Genomic DNA, 17,997 nt, shown 5'->3' with positions numbered 1-17,997 from the left:
TTGTTATAAATTAATCAATTTAATTTTTTTATTATTTGAAGTGCATTTTTGAATTTATAAATAGATTTAGACTTCTCTAAATTATTTAAAAATTCAATATTTATAAATTTAATAACTCAAATATCTTATTCCAAAATTTTAAATATTTAAAAAAAAAAAATAGAAATATTTAAATTGCACTATAAATTTTTACACAGAACAACATTACATATAACACAACAATGTTTGAGGATTAAAAAGAAAATTGTGATTTCACTTTATTTGGGTGGATTGTTAGATGTCCAAGGGATTCTTATTGACACACCTAAAGGGCAGATATCACCTCCTATGATACCAAGTTGAAGGAAATATAATGAAATAAAAAATACCTATATGACACAATATTATCCATTAATATTTATGAAGTAACGTGAATTTCCAATAAAATAAAATAAAATTGGAAGTAAATATTTTCTGTGAGACTCTGTGAGTAATAAATATCTTCAACTATGACAAATATCAAGCATCATGTAATACTTCAATAATTACTTTACCTTTTTTGTCTAGTCTATTGAATAAGAATATTATATCATTCAACAAATAGGGTGAAAAATAATGATTGATTTGCTAACTGGTGCTTGATATTTATAAAAAAAATCTCCATCATATATGACTCCCTTTTGATTAACCTTGCCTTACAACATGGGTTTCACCTTTTTGATAGATATTAAGAAGCCTATCTATTGGTTCCCATTGCCAAATATTAATAAAAAGGTAGGAACATCATTATGAATGTGATGATGCCCCATGTAATTCCTTGAGATTTTGGTGTTGAGAAGACGATTTCGGAGCGATGGAGGCGATTTCTGGATCTAGGGTTTCAGGGGAGACTTTCTGCGCCGTCGCTACCTCAAAAGAACTGTGCTGCTATGGATTGGCAAGTCGATTGGCCACCGGATCTCATGAGCTCGCTGGTTTCTTCTGGTCCGGGGACGGATCTGGTGAGGGGAAGGCTTATTGCGGTGGAAACCAAAGGAATCCACGACCGGTGTGGTTCACCATTGTCAGGGTACAGAGATTCTTCCTGAGGGCGACACCAGAAATCGCGTGCCCAGGTCCCAAGGGCTATTATGATGCGTTGCAGAATAGATCTGCCGTCCTAGGGCGGTTTTCAACTGTTAAGATTATAGATCTAATACGAGACGGGGGTATGGAGCTGCTTCAGCGGTACGTGGAGTCCCTTAAGCCCTTCACTATGCAGATCTGGGCCCATAACACTCCGACGCTGGGATCAGACCGATTTTGTCCAGATCTGCCGATGATAGCGCCATCCCGCCTTGATCCGTGCCTTTTGAATGCGAACAAGGAAATGTATGAAGTGCAGAGGCCGGAGGTTTATCAAAACACAGACCTGCAACTGACAGCGCATTTCCACCACGAATCGCACCTTCTGATTGCTTTAAGGGGTAAAAATGGAACGGTATGGACAGAATGGGCCGCACAAGCAGGGGCCACACGGAATATAGCCTCCCCAACTCCAGGCGGACGAAGAAGAGGCGGTTCAGGCCCGATATCAGAGAGCCCTGATACTTTATTTCCGTCAGATCTAGAGAATAAACCTGTAAATCAGGGACTACTCTCCACCAGCATAAATCTGCTCCAGATCTTCATTAAATCCATTGAAGGCAAACATTTCTGCTTAAGACTTAGCAAAGGAACGAGCGTCCACGAATTAAAGAAAAGGATTCAGGAGCATATTGGAACCCCAGCACAATACCAAAACCTCATATATTCTGGATACTGTTTACAGGACAGCCAAACACTCCAGCACTACGGCATAACCAGCGATTCAACCATCATTCTAAACCTACGACTGTGTGGAGGAAGCAGCGGTACCAGCTCAAAAAACACCAGCTCATTCCGGGATGCAGTAAAGGGGAAAAAGATGGAAAGCAAAACAACACAACCATCAGAGCTTCCTGGGCCATACATAGTAGAACAAAGGCCAGAATCTCCAACCCTACAAGTTACCATGCCTGAGGTAAGTGGTATATATGCCGATTTATCGAATACTGCTGTTATTTGCAGATTCAATGGCTTCTGGCCTAAATCAGATGCCCTGCATCAATGGATCTACTCATCTTGGTCACCTAACTGTGAAATATACCTCTGCCCTAAAGGTTTTTTCATAGTTAGATTTAACACAGAGCAGGAAAGAGACAGCATCATGAATCAGGGCCCTTGGTTCTGGGGCAGTGCCGGTCTCTTCACCACCCCCTGGTTCTCGGATTTTGATGCCACAACAATGATAGTCTCAAGAATGCCTGTATGGGTGAGACTACATGGACTTCCACTCCATTTCTGGCATCCCAAAGTGTTAATTGCCATAGGGAACTCACTGGGCAAATTCCTAAAAATGGATGATGAAAGAGCCACCAGGGGATTATTCACTTTTGCCAGAATCTGTGTAGAAGTGGACTTGAGTGAAGGACTACCTGACCACATCACGCTGAACTTTAATAATACTCAATGGATACAGCAGCTAGATTATGAAAACACAGCATTCCGATGCAGGACCTGTTTACAGACTGGACACCTTCAAAACAGCTGCCCAATGGCACGAAAGGACCCCAGAAAAACTAGGAAACAAACTAAAAAACCCAGAGGCTGGCAGAATACAGATCCTATAGATGAAGAGGACATAAATGAGGAACCTACAGAGAACCTGAGGGAACCAGCCACTCAAGCATGACTGAAACAGGCAGCGAACACCCCTACCACTCAAGCGGGGCCGATTATCACAGATCTGCATCAGGAGTTACAATTGGAAATAAGTGGCATAAAGAGAACCCACGGCTCATCGGGCTCAGAATCAGGGAAAGAACCTCAAATGAACACAATGGAAAACCAGCTAGCCATCATTACACCCAATGCTGACACAGGAGGATGGCGTCGGGTGGAAAAGAAGAAGGGAAGGAAAGAATAGGCCAGCTAGAACATACAATTTTCTTTTTACTGTTACTCTGTGTTTCCTGTTTTTCAGGATTAGTTACTTGCTACCAATGTTACTACTTTTTCATTTTGTCCGCTGCCTGACATTACAGGTTCAGCCATTTGCATATGCCTTGGGCATCTACAAAATGTAATTTTATCAACATATGAATAAAATTACGACTTTTTCCTAGGGGAAAAAAAAATCATTATGAATGTGCTTAGAATTCCAAGTACCAAACATTGTTAAGAATTATCATAATAACTATACATTTCCCTCTTATTTTTTCTACCTTCAATTTTTTCCCCTGCATCATAATTACTATAATACGTGCATACCATACAATTTTCAGAGAAAAGAACTTCTATATTGGTAAAATATCAATTCCAAAATCAACAAAGATACAAAACCAGTGATGGTAAGGTTTCATCCAAAATTTTGTAGATTTTTACTTGTAGATTCAAACTGTTTATGTGATATGCTAAAACATAAGACAAAAATATACTCTACTCATCAGTGGAAACAAAAATTGATCGATGAAAACAGTAAGTAGAAAAGGAAGAATTTCAATTGCACATAACACAATATTTTTTTAGGGAAAGCAACTACTCAAAACCTTGACTCTCTATATTGCATTAACGAGAAGATTTTAGAAGAAAATACAATGTTTGTTCAATCCGAACAATCTCTGCACAAGTGCAATCTATCTCACTGCTTCCTAGGAAAGCCTTGGATGAAAACAATATGCTCTGCTCAACCATGATCTCAACATGCACAAGTATTTTCTATCCTCTGCTTCACAAACCAGTTGAAGCCAACACTTAGCCATTTCTGTTGTCTGCCAAGACCCTACTTCCTTGCGCAATTCCTCGGAGAATTAACTCATAGTTAATTGGGAAAATCCCTCACCACAACTGCACAATCCATCATATGCCTTCTATTGATTACACACACCATCTGTAAAACTCGGAAAATTATACAACTAATAGTATAATGTCCCTAAACTCTAATCTCAACTGGGTCTTTCTTAGAACTAACATGCATGAGTTATTTTTTAGTGAATTATCAATGATATGATTGATCTCTGCATGTGAATTAAATCCAATTTAATTCACTTGACCTCTCACTAGTTCCTCCAACATTTAGAACTAGTTTAACTGAATTTAACTCAGGTAGACTGAGTTAATTAATTACCTCTCAAAAGAACTCAACCTGGACCCCTAAAATTTAAGAATCACTCGACATGACTCTAGATAGAGTTCCAACTTGAATTTACTGAGCCAACGAAGTCAAATTAACTTAGTTAACTATTTCAAGCTGCTATGAGAATAGAATTTCGATTTAATTCCTAATTTAATTCAAGGACAAATTAAATTAGGATTTTTCTTGATGTTATTTTTAACATTTCTTTTTATTTTTTCAACAAATTCCAAATAATATATATTAATAACTTTAATGTAATTAGAGCATGTTACAGCGGAAAGAATTCAAGGTATAGGTCAGTTTGGATCAATATAAGCATAATTTTGAATTTGCATAAATTGATTGAAAACTATGAAAAATAAGAACAAAATCATGTAAAATGCATATTCATATTGACATTTATATTTGATACTTAATGTTTGTTGTTTAGATGGTTGTATTCATAATTTTATACCGTCCCTAGCATGTAATCTTAAATAAAATTTTAGTTTTTAATGGTATTGATCTGAATATATAAAAATGATTGAAAATCTTATATGCCATGAATATTTCAGAGCAACCAGAGGATCAAAATTTTACCAAAGGCATGGGCATGGGTCTCCCTACCATTTTCCAGAGCGCACATACATGATCCTTTATGGAGTTATATACAAGTTATCTTCTCTCAAATACCAAACATTCATAAAGTATTGTTCCTTTCACTCATTGTAGCAACAATGGCCTTTACTTATGCAACATGAGGATTTGGTCTCAACATTGCAAAATTAATTGGTATTGTTTTATCTGACTCTATTCCATCATTTTCAATCATTCGCATGCAATGTAATTTCAATATCTAATCGGATTCCCCATTGTCCATATTCTATTGACATTGTATATTGAAATGTAAATATTATATGCAGGTTTTTGTCTTCCCTGGCCTCTTGAAACTTATGAGGACTAACCTTTGAGAAAACTCCAGGAAATGGAGTGACTGAAGAAACTGTGGGCGGAATCACCACAACCACCTCTGTTACTGAATCCCAACAAGTTTGGAGGATCTTATAGGATCTTGGTGGCATTGCATTGGCATTTCCATATTTTCCAGTTTTTCTTGAAATCCGGGCATGGTTGTAATAAATAGGGAAATCATCGATAGCGGGGCTATCAGTGTTTTAAGTGTTTCGATTATATTTTCTGAAGAAATTCGTTGACAACGTGTTCATCAAAATTTTCTATAAAATCGACAGGCCGACTATCAACACCAAAAGCAAATTATAAATTCAAAATTTGGAATTTCGATGACCACGTCAGCGTCAATGATTAGCTCTACAAAGCATGCCATGGGTAAGTATGAGGTTATATCGTATTTTTATCTGCCACCATCGGTGTATGTTTTTAAGAATGATTATGGGTTAAAACGTGTCTCCTCCAGATCGTAATCATTTTTCTAAATCAGGATGATTTCCCCTATTCATCGTTAAAATCAATTACATGTTTGTAAATTTGTCTTGTCATTTGTAAGTTTTGTGGTTATGATGTTTATTTGTTAACGATTGACAAAGATATCATCTAATTTCTCCCACAAGGATCTAAGATAAAATCCTGGGGTTTCCAGTTTCAAGTAGAAGACTGCGATGGGGAAGGTTGGAAAAGCTAACTAGGATGAGCCAAAAGAACCAGATTTGCTAGACATATATCCTGATATTGAGCAACAATTTCAGCAATCAGGTTGGAGTGAGTTTGCACTGACTACCACAATGTTGTGGCTTGGTCATTCACTCAAAATTTTGATGGGAATTGGGTGGAGGTCGGTGGGCTCTTCTTTCTGGTTATAGAGAAGCTAATCTCAGAAGCCACAATGTTGCCAACAATTGAAGAATGAATTTTTAGAAGCCATGTGTTTGCAGGGGTCGATGTGTCCTTTTTCTGAAAGTGGAATTCAAGAATTGCAAATCGAGAACCACGGTTCAGAGGGACCAACTACAAGATAAATGCCACAATTTTCTTCGCATCTCTCAACAATATTTCAACTGTGAAGGAAGATTTATCGAGTAAACCTCTATCATTTCCATTTCCTTACACATTGGGCTGGTCAAGTTAGAATGAATGCCTGTTTCTATTTATTGGAAAGTCTCAGGAAAATGCCAACTCATTTAAGAGCAAAAACCGATGCTTCTCCCCATTTCATTTATCATAAAGCCCTCATCAAGCTACCAATTGAAAACTAGTTGGATAAGGAAAGAAGAACCTGGAGCCATTTCCTATTTTGGAGAGGTTTTCAACCTCAACCCCCTAAAAATCGAAGAGGGAGGCCAAAGACAACTAAAAAGGGAAAAAAGACTCAAGAAGAGCCCACGTTGAGCTAACTCCTAGCCATAAAGGTATAAAGATCCCATCTACATCCTTTGGCCCTAAAATCCCCAAATTCTACCAAAGATAGAGTGTCAGGCTCAGTAAACTAGACCTTGCATCTCTTGTGAACCTACCTTCTAATATCGGTCCTCCCCAGTTTGTGAGTCCACCTGTTTAAGCCTCCCTTGCAGACACAACTAAACCAGAAATTATTAAAGGCAAGGAGGTTAAAAATGAAAGCCAAGATGAGGAAACACTATTTGAAGTTTTTAAAGGTGGCAGAAGACCCCATACAAGGCTAGCAAACAAATTAAAATATAAAATTAAACTCAGGAGCCACCCAGATTTAGCCAAGGAGGTGATTGATGTAGACAATGTGCCACTGAAGGACCTTATCATCAACAAGAAGAAAGTTACAGGATCTAAGAAGAGAATGGACAAAGAAAATATGAGGAAATATCCTATGGAGACAAGAAAAAGAAAGAAACAGAGGTTTGAGAAGGTGGATATGCTTCTTAAAGCAGCCAACACCCTTGGCTAGGAGGTTTTGGGTAATTTTGAAAATTTTGGTTTATGAATTTAAGAAACAAAGTTTTTCGTTTATCACTGATGGTATGCTTAAAAATTTTTTATATACAACAGAACAGGGAGTAAGCTGACATTCAATGGTGGCGATCCCAAGGAGGGACACATGGATGTGACCGTTTAATTCTTTCGGTTCCGAATTAAGTTTGATGGTAGGGTTTTTGGTGTATGACTTTAATGCGGTTTATTATTTTCTGTCCGCCCTCTGTACTGACCTCAGGCTTGCGACTAAGGGTTATCACTTTCGCAGAGGGTGTTTGGAAGTCATTTCTCCTTTTTGATGTTTTGGCTCTGCGGTTGCTCTGTGCTTTCACCTGGTATTTGCGATGGTTGGTAGGTTTCGTACCTTGCTTGTCCTGTATGGTGGTTTACTGTGCATTGCTAGTTCTCTGGGGTTTGTTGATGCTACACCTCTACTCGTTTTCTGTAGCAATTCACTGCTCTAGTTTTTGGAGGGTTTCAGGTCTTCTTCCTCCCGAAAATCTATTTTTCTCTATCATTTGGTTCAAGCTTTGTATCTGCTCTATTTTTGGTGATTGGTATGTTGATGTTTGGTCTGGTGATGGTTCGACTCTACAATCACAGGTTCCTGTCTGGCTGTTGCATGGGACGACTCAGCGAACTCGCTCTCAGGTAAGCTTCTCCTTCCAATTTCAATTCCACTCTCCAAACTCTCTGGCTCCTTGGTGAGTAGGTAGAATGTATCCATGGCTCTTCTACTGGTGGAAACCCTTTGTTGTGAGTCTCAGCTCTCGTCCTCCATCATGGAATCATTCCTCCTAAAGGTAAAAAAAAAAACTCGTTCCTCTTCGGCTATTCACTGTTGTTTTGGTTTCGTGGCTCCAACTAACCACTGCCTTGCTCTATGGTGGTGTGCAGGCCCTTCCAAGGGAACGCTACTCCATAGCTTCGACCTGGGCATTGTCCGCAGGCTTAGGGAAAACTCAGGTAGGGTCTTTCCATGGCTGTTGCGATTTCTTGCTTCCTTTGTTGCTTGTTCTATCGATACTTGCTCTATCATTTTCTCTTGTCTGTGTTCAGGTTATGCCCTTGGGGTTTTGGTTCCTTTGTGTCTGTATGTGGTCTTTGAGGTGTTCATGCCCTCGCTGTTTGATTTGGGCTTAGCCTGTGGACTGTAATTTTGTTGGTTTGCGTGGGTTTGGAACCCTCCATGATTTCTAGGTTATAGAATTTGTATAGTGAATTTTGTTGAATGGAAAATGAAAGTGAAATGTACAGGAAATGATTTTAAAAGCTGAATATAATAGTACCTGGGTTTTGTTTTGTTGAGAAAAATAAATATATATGCTGGTGTACCTTTTTTTGGTTCTCGGTTTTGAAATGCTTCCTGTTACAAATGCTTGTCGATGCTTATTCGAATATTTTGAATAAATGGTTTCATTGTCTTGCTTTCATTTTGATGCCTAAAACATCTAAGCACAGGGAATATAATAAAAAATAATCTACTTCCTTAATGACATATTTTGAATTGTCTGCTACTATAGAGATTCAAATAATTGTAAATTACAACTTCTGGGTTCTCTCTCCTCTCTTGATGGCAGCCCTTCCATCCTCTTTGATTTTTCCTTTTCAATGAATTATTAGCAATTTCTTTACAATTGAGGAATTGTTCCTCAGTTGCTTTTCAGTTGTTTACCAGTTTCTTCAAACAAGTTCCTAACTAATCCTATCTTGATCTATTTGCCTAATTTTAAAAATTAACAATGGCTGAGTCAGCCTTAATTTTAAATGAAACAAAAATGAAACAGAAACTCAAAGTGTTTTCCTCTTTGTCCAGCAAAATAAAAATAAAATAAAAACATTTCCCAGTTGTCGCCTCTTCACTAGGATGCTCCTGCATCAGGCTCTCGGGGTAAATTAAACTCATGGCTCCTGTACATGAGCTCTTTAATAGAATACCTGACGCTTTGAATTTGGACAGCATCTATCCAAGTACTATCTTCAATAGGATGACCCTTCCACTTGACTAGGTACTGCAAATATTCTTTCCTTCGAGTTCGTCTGGCCACCTAGATATCTACGATCTGTTCGATCTCTAGAGGCTTCGCTGGGGGCATTTGTTTAATCCATGAATCATTCTCATTCTAGGTGTCCTGTGTTTGTCTTTACAAACTGTATTCTTCATCTACCACAATGTAGGGGTACAGATATGCCACATTGAAAATGGGTGAAATTCCAATACCTGGAGGTAACTGCAATTCATAAGCATTTGCAAAAAAATTCCAAAAAATCCTGCAAGGCCCAATTTCTTTCCATTTCAACTTGTTGTATTCACCTTTAGGAAACCTCTCCTTACGTAGGTGTGGGAATACTAGGTCTCCTACATTGAATTGTACCTCTCGCCTTTTCAAATCTGCTTTCTACTTGTATCTTTGGTTGCTGTCTTGTAATTTTAATTTCACCTGTTCATGAAGATCGCTTATTGCCTTCGCGAAATCTTCACCATCAGCACTCCTACACTCCAACTATCCCAAATCTTGTAACTCATGTACTCCTCATGGGTGCATTCTGTATAGGATCTGGAAAGGACTACTGCCCATGCTTCGGTTGGGCGAATCATTATAAGCAAATTCCGCTTGTGCAAGCACACGACCCCACTGTCGAGAATTTTCTCCAACCAACTCCTCAACAAATTTCCTAGACTTCGGTTCACCACTTCGATTTGACCATCGGTCTGTGGATGATAAGTTGAGCTAAATTTTAGTTTGGTGTCTAATTTTTTCCATAAGGTTTGCCAAAAATGTCTTGTAAACTTAACATCTTAGTCTGAAATAATAGACTTCGAAAAGCCATGTAATTTGACTATATTGGTGAAGAACAAATGTGCTACATGTGTGGTGTCATTGGTTTTCCTGCATGGAATGAAATGTGCCATTTTGGTGAAATGATCCACCACCACCATGATGGAATCGAATCCCCGTTGTGTCTTCAGCAGACCTAAGACAAAGTCTAAACTAACTGAGTCCCACGGTTTGTTTGAAATAGGTAAGGGCATATACAACCCTGTGTCTTGGCTATGTCCCTTTGCAAGCTGACACACTTTGCATCTAGTCACAAACCTTTGTACATCTTTGCACATCTTCGGCCAATAGTAAAAGTGGTTCAACTGATCCAAGGTCTTGTCTATTCCAAAATTCCTCGCTAAACCTCCATTATGCTTTTCTTGGATTAAGTTCTCTCTCATAGAACATTCCGAAATACACAACTCCCCTCCTTTGAATAGCAAACCTTCCTGCATATTATAGTCTAGCCATGAATTGTTATCTCTCAACAATGGATTTTGGCAAGCTTCATAAGATTCCTTAAAATCTGCATCTGCCTCATACAAGTCCTTAAGATGTTCAAATCCTAAGACTTTATCGTACTTTCCTGTAGGATCAAATTCCTCCTGCTTAATGCATCTGCGACTTTGTTGGCTTGACCGCTGATGTGTTTCAACACAAATGTAAAACTTTGCAAGTACTCCACCCACTTCACATGTTTATGGTTCAGCTTATGCTGCTGCATAATATACTGCAACGTAGAATTGTCTGAAAATAAGACAAATTCATTGGCCAACAGATAATGTCTCCAATGCTTTAGCGCTTGAACCACTGCATAAAATTCCTTGTCATAAGACATGTACTTCTGCCTACTTTCATTTAGTTTCTCACTGAAATAGGCTACTAGCTTGTCCTCTTGGCTGAGTACTGCACCAATGGCTGTCCCACTGGCATCACAATGAACTTGAAAAAGTTTGTTAAAGTCTGGTAATCTCAAAATCGGTTTTTCAGTAATTTTCCTTTTGAGCAGCTGAAAACTCTTCTCTGCCATTTCTGTCCAATGGAAAGGCTGATTTTCCTTCTTAATGGTGTCCACCATGGGTGCACAAATCCCACTGAAATTTTTAATAAATTTCCAATAAAAAATCACCAATCCATGAAAACTCCATACCTCAAACAAACTTTTGGGAGACGGCCTACTAAGAATGGCTACAACCTTTTCCGGATCGATTTTTAGTTCATTCTCGAAAATCACAAATCCCAAATAAATTAACTCTTTCTTGAAAAAGAACATTTCTTCAAATTTATCAGTAATTACGCCGTAAGGCGTTCCTCTAGGAAGAACTCCCCTCCAGTGCCACTCTGTACCTTCCTGCGCCCTTGATTTCGTTGTTAGATGATGGAATTGATATTAGCCGTTGATTCGAGGGGTTCGATTCATTATCCCTCCCCCTCCCCGCACATAGCATCTGGCATTTGGCCACGCATGGCATATGGTATCTGGCAAGCATGCAAATCGCCATATCTCACAGTTGGCAACAGAATCGCCATATCTCACAGTTTAGGGCGATATCATATCTCTGTGTCGGTAAAAGCATATCTGTGTACCTCTTAACCTTTACATTTCTTAATCCCTCGCACGTCTTTGCCTGTATCCTCCTGTTCGTCTCCAGTAAGCTCTGGAACCTACATCTATGTAACCGTTGGATTGGCTTAAATTGGAGGAGGGGCTGCTGCGGCGGATTGTATTTAATTGCAGAGTATTGACTCTCATTGAAGGAGGGGCTGCGGCAGCCGATTGAAAATCTGAGTTATATTTCTTTCCTGCTCATTGTTTTCACAATTTGATATGATAAAATCGCAATGATCAGAGAATTTCATTAAATAAATTGCCTATCTAACTATCTATATAGCTCATCTCTGCCAGCTGTAGAGGATTGGCTTTAACTGGAGGAGGAGCTGCTGAGGCGGATGGTCTTTAATTGAAGAGGATTGGTTGTCATTGAAGGAGGGGCTGCCGCGACGGATTACTATTTAATGGAATTGAAAGAGGATTGGTTGTCAAGTGCAATGCATCACAGTGATTTGAATTGATCAGAAAAAGATTCTGCACCAGCAATTCTATGAAGCTTGTCTGAATATTCGAGAGACGATTTTCTTTGAAAGTATTTTGAGTGTAGAGTTTCTTATATAAAGTCCATTTAGTGGCTTTAGAAATTTGGCCACTTAAAAGATTATTTATGTCCACTACGGCATAGTGGGATAGCACTGTGTACGTTGTTTGCATAATTTGTAATACGGAAAGCGCACTTTGCAGCATGTGGGTCCTGCCGAAATGGATCCCCAGGCCAAATTCCAGAAGTGGATTTCATTTAGCATGATTTTGGCAGTTTACTATCAAATTTATTGTCACCATTTGACAAAATTACTGCGCTACAGTGAGTTAAATTTCTCTAATCCGGGCATAAATTTAAGAGCACCGGAGCCACGGTTGCTGACATTGATAACGGGTACTCGAACTATTACTGATTAGTTTTAGGGCACGAATGTTTCCTTAAAATTTGGTAATTTCAACCATCCATATTTGCAATCCCCAACTATGAAGGTTAATGTGATCTCTACACACAGTAACAAATGTGGCAACTAATCAATTTACGTCAGGAAGTTGTTGCCTACTGGATTCCGTTTAAGGTTACTAGAATGAAAGCGATTTGAGTGCTCTTTATCAAGATCCTTGCTTATTGCTCTGGTAATTGTTCTTGTTTGAATGTTTCACATCCGTGCACCATAGTGCTCCAGTAATTGATAAATTTACTTGTGAATTTGCTAAACACGGGATGATCACGACACCTAAAAAAAAGGTGATCATGCATTGAAATAATTATTTTTATGTACGTTATAATCAAAATATCTGAATCCTGGACTCTTATACGGCAATCTAACGGTTGTCATTTGAACGCAGTCAATCTTGAATTTGGGATCCGAAACACGCGCGCTCATTCTTAGTACAATTATTTTGTTTTATTGAAATAAACGTACACCGGACGAACATGCAGTCTTAGTGCTCTTAGTTGATGTAAGCGTCATGTTTAGTTCCACATAATATCAAAACAGATGGCCAAGGGTTCTCATAGAAAGTGGAGAGCATTCGACACAGTTGAGAGGGAGCGGCCGACATTCTATCTTATTTTCAAATGAAAACACCAAATGTCAATCGAAGCAACGGTTGAATTCATTGCAGATACGTCATATCATGTCGTTCGGATTCTCCTTTACGCTTGAATTCTCTCGAAATAACGGGCAAACATTTTCGTGGCTGTTCTCTAACGGTTTGATGGTAGATGTTTTCACTATTCTTCTGGGCCAATTATTTTTCTATTTTGATTGAAATTAAGGGAAATTTTCATGGAACACTAAGTTTAAGTGATGTAATTATTCGAATAGAGTAGTTTTTTTCTCCCTAAAAGTGGTGAATTTATTTATATATTTATTAATATAATTATATTAAAAATATTAATGTGGTTATTGAAAGATTCATAAATATGATAAAAATAATTATTGCAATACTAAGAATGTTTTATTAATGTACATATTTATTTTATTAATTATCTATAAAAAGATTATGAGTCAATTTTAATTGGACAGAAAAAAAAATTACATATTTTACTGTAAAATGGATGATTTTGCTAAATAAAATTTGCTTATATTAATTTCCCTATCTAATTAGAATATGAACTTATTAGAATTGAATAATTTCAAATCCTTAGAAAATTGGTGAGCTGCCAGCCACTTGACACTAATCTAATTTAACTTGAGAAAAGAAAAAGAATTACACATCTTATTGTAAAATATACCATTTTGCTCGATAAATTTTGCTTATACATTAATTTCCCTAGAATATAAACATATTAGAATTGGAATAATCTCAAATCTCTAGGAAATTGGTGGCAGCGGCTGTAGAAATATAATTTTATTAATGTACATATTTATTTTACTAATTATGTATAAAAAGTTTATGAGTCAATTTTAACTTGAGGAAAAAAGGAATTACACATCTTATTGTAAAATGGACCATTTTGCTAAATAAACTTTTCTTATATATTAATTTTCCCCTCTAATTAGAATATGAGTTTATTAGAATTGGAATAATCTCAAATTCATAGAAAATTGGTGAGCTGCAAGTCACTTGGCACAAATCCAATTTAACTTGAGAAAATAAAAAGAATTACACATCTTATTGTAAAATATTAATTTCCATAGAATATAAACATATTAGAATTGGAACAATCTCATAAAATCAATACTAAACATTAAGATGAACATATTTCCCAAAAATTAATCTAAAAATCAATTAAAAATCTTTTAAAAATTCAACACATCTTCCTCACCTTAAATTGAAATAATTTTATCTCCAAATTCTATAAAAAAATAAAAATAAATAAATAAAATCATTTACATAGCTTTCTAATTTTCTGCGGCTATTAAATTTGTAAATTTTCATTAAAATAATGGGGCCACATTTTCAATAAACAGGGGCAATATAATTACAGTACACACCGCACTAACAGCTGCGAATGCGTGATACATGAGAAAACCTCATCTATTTCTACATGAACTGTATCATCTTTGGGAACCAGCGAATGGTAAAATTATTATTGTTTAGAGTTGCGCTTACATTCAAAGATAGATGTGAGAAAAAGTTGAATCGTGAAACTTGTATTTCACTAAAGATGCCAAACCAATAGCAATGTAAGAAGATTATCTAATACAAATCATGATTCCGATTTAGATGTAGTGGGACACATCCCACTACAATGTGTACTTATCCAAATAAACTGATAGTGGTTTGGTGTTGTACTTTCTCCACTATTTTCAAGTTCATATTATGATTTATGTGATATCACACGTCGTCATAAAATTGTCACATATTAAGGTAGTTACAAAATTTTGGAAACTCTAATATTTACACCGTAAGGCGTTCCCTCTGGAATCAACACATATTATTACAAAATTTTGGAAACTCTAATATTTACGCAGTAAGGCGTTCCCTCTGGAATCAACTCCCTTCCTTGATTACGTGTCATTTTGTGCACCATACGATTAGATGTTAGACGATTACACCGCACTAACAGCTGCGAATGCGTGATACATGAGAAAACCTCATATATTTCTACATGAACTGTATCATCTTTGGGAACCAGCGAATGTTAAAATTATTATTGTTTAGAGTTGCGCTTACATTCAAAGATAGATGTGAGAAAAAGTTGAATCGTGAAACTTGTATTTCACTAAAGATTCCAAACCAATAGCAATGTAAGAAGATTATCTAATACAAATCATGCTTCCGATTTAGATGTAGTGGGACACATCCCACTACAATGTGTACTTATCCAAACAAACTGATAGTGGTTTGGTGTTGTACTTTCTCCACTATTTTCAGGTTCATATTATGATTTATGTGATATCACACGTCGTCATAAAATTGTCACATATTAAGGTAGTTACAAAATTTTGGAAACTCTAATATTTACACCGTAAGGCGTTCCCTCTGGAATCAACACATATTATTACAAAATTTTGGAAACTCTAATATTTACGCAGTAAGGCGTTCCCTCTGGAATCAACTCCCTTCCTTGATTACGTGTCATTTTGTGCACCATATGATTAGATGTTAGACGATTACAAAAATTTCGAGCGTTAGATCAATGGCAAGGGGAAGAGACACGGGCGGAATGGAGTGGTCACTGTGATTTGAATTCATGGTTATTGCCAATCGCAAAACCTGCGCATACCTCCGCAATGCCCTTGATGCCCTTCATTTCCGCGGAGTTTCGACCTTTAAACTGTAGACTACCTTTGGTGGCCACCCTTCCCATTTCCTGTACAGGCAGGAACAGACGAAGGTGAGCCAATCTCAGTTTCAGTCCCACCTTTTCCCTCCTTCCCAACTATTCTTCCAATGGCAGGAACAGTTGCAGTATTTGAACGCCCGCCCTCCTACCGGGCAGATATCGGCGGAGGACGGCAGGAGATTGCTGGGATTCGTCCGGTTGGACAATGCCAAAAAAAGAATACAGTGGATTCACGACGACCGCATTTCATATGACGAGCTGCTGCGAGTTTGCGTGGAGTCGCTGGAGGGGACTTCAGAGGAAGAAGCGAAAGGAATAGCGAAGCTACTTGACGAATCGGGCCATGTTCTCGTATTGAAAAAGACTGTCTATTTTCGTCCTTACAAGGTATATCTAAATTAGAGCTTCTTTAGCATTTCTGGGGCTTAGGATTCACTGATTTGGGATTTTTGGTTGTGGTTTCATTGATATTCTTTTTTATTTGGTGTGGTTTCAGATAGAAAGAGCTTTCGAGAAGATCATGCCTATGCCCCTTGCAACGAAGAGCCATCCTTACAAGGAAGAGCTGGAGAGACTGGAGAAAGAAAAGGAGGAGATTGATCAGAAAGCTCAGAGTCATGCTATGACAGAATTACGGGTGGGGTTGGGGTTTTTTGGACTTCAGACAGCGGGTTTAATGAGGTTGACATTCTGGAAAGTGTCATGGGATGTGATGGAGCCCATTTGCTTCTTTCTTACATCAATTTACTTCATGGCTGGATATATATTTTTCCTGAACACATCCAGAAATCCTTCATTCCAGAGCTTCTTCAGCATTCGCTTCAGTGCCACGCAGAGAAGACTAATGAAGAAAATGAAATTTGACATAGAATGCTTTAGAGAACTCCGGAGGTTATCCAGGCCTGGGTTGAAGCCCCCTTATTTTCGCAGGCGTCTCTGTAACTGTAATGATATCTAAGATCCCTAACTCTGTAATTTTTTTAGCATTTTCATGCTGACGATTTGTTTAGAATTATTTGGAAATGCTATGAAATGGATTGGTTCACCAGAATAATGGATATGGGTTACATTGTTACTGCTTGATTATTGAATGATTAGTTCTGCACTGTAAGACTGTTTGCGCTATTGAAATACCAGACAACCTTTATGCTAGAATTGCTATCTTATTATTTGAACAGAAAGGAAGTTTTAAAAAATATATATATATAAAATGTAAAAAATTAAAAAACCTTAGTGATCTACTAAAATTTAGGGCAAAAATCTTCCCATAACATTACAGTGTCTCCCCATAACATTTCAATGATAACAAAACAGAAATCGTGCCAGCTTGGATGGTAATTAAATATGGAACCACCGGAAGCAATTTTTTGGCAAAAATATGCAAAATCTTCGGCCCTAAAAATATTCCCATAACATTACAGTATCTCCCCATAACATTTTAGTGATAACAAAGCAGAACTCGTGCCAGCTTGGATGATCATTAAAGATGGAACCACCGGAAGCAGTTTTTTGGCAAAAATATGCAAAATCTTGGAGGAAGCTGGAAGAACAACATAGTCTTTGAGGAAAATGGAAGAGTAGCAAGCAGAAAATATCAACAGTTTCCCAGAATGGAACAAAAGATTAGAAGAATTTAACAAAATGCCACATCTAATAAAAATAAGATGGGACAAATTCTGGAATAAAAGCAAGAAAAACGAACCAAATGATACTAATGATAAGTACTACAGAAGAAAGTATAAGAAAAAATGAGGCGAAAGAAAAAGTGTGGACATAATTATCTCCCCCGAAACATATGGATGATCCGAGGACAATGGGCCCTGTGACTGAAGCATCTGAATCAGATAATCAGTCAATAGGTGATAAGTGAATGGTGTTATTTCATAGTATTGCATGGTATATTAGTTGCTGGTTGAAGACTGGTTGGCATATCAGCTCATAAATTAGAAATGCAATATTATTTAGTTCTGGGTTATTTGCATTGGTGAAAGGTGCTTCTTGTCATTGTATGGTATATATCAGAATTGTATCTTTGGCTGAAATCTAATATTAAGGTTGTTTACAGAGATTAGGCTTTCACCTTAGGCTTTCAAAGATTAGGCCTTCACCTGTGTAAGGGGCATTTAGGGACATGAAAAGAACTAAAAGAATTTTTCTCTGCTGTTTTAATTTTCAGTTGCAGATATGCCATCTCTTCATGGATTTTGTGATTGATGGTATCAGGTTATAGATAGTTTGTGTGCTATGGTGGGTATATGTTTTCATAGTG

At 37.5% G+C, this 17,997-nt stretch overlaps 1 protein-coding gene and 1 pseudogene across 1 annotated transcript; both read left to right on the top strand.

Annotated features, from left to right (window-relative positions):
- The first annotated feature begins 2,206 nt into the window (after nucleotides 1–2,206).
- Nucleotides 2,207–2,731, top strand: LOC149186396 (uncharacterized protein At4g02000-like). Its single transcript, XM_089409330.1, has one exon. It carries the CDS (start codon nucleotides 2,207–2,209, stop codon nucleotides 2,729–2,731), a length of 525 nt encoding a protein of 174 aa, XP_089265456.1.
- A 10,398-nt stretch (nucleotides 2,732–13,129) lies between these two features.
- LOC149186395 (calcium uniporter protein 3, mitochondrial pseudogene) lies at nucleotides 13,130–16,686 on the top strand (annotated as a pseudogene).
- Nucleotides 16,687–17,997: the final 1,311 nt, after the last annotated feature.

The sequence above is a fragment of the Pinus tabuliformis genome, chromosome 3_1 (genome assembly GCF_031772625.1).
Source record: "Pinus tabuliformis cultivar Carrire ecotype Pingquan chromosome 3_1, CPIR1, whole genome shotgun sequence".
In the NCBI taxonomy this organism is placed as follows: Eukaryota; Viridiplantae; Streptophyta; class Pinopsida; order Pinales; family Pinaceae; genus Pinus; species Pinus tabuliformis.
The sequence above is the reverse complement of the archived record's forward strand: the minus strand, read 5'-3'. Positions and strand labels throughout refer to the sequence as shown.

Coding starts and splice junctions, on each gene's coding strand:
- LOC149186396 (XM_089409330.1), top strand. CDS start 2,207: ATGAATCAGGGCCCTTGGTTCTGGGGCAGTGCCGGTCTCTTCACCACC.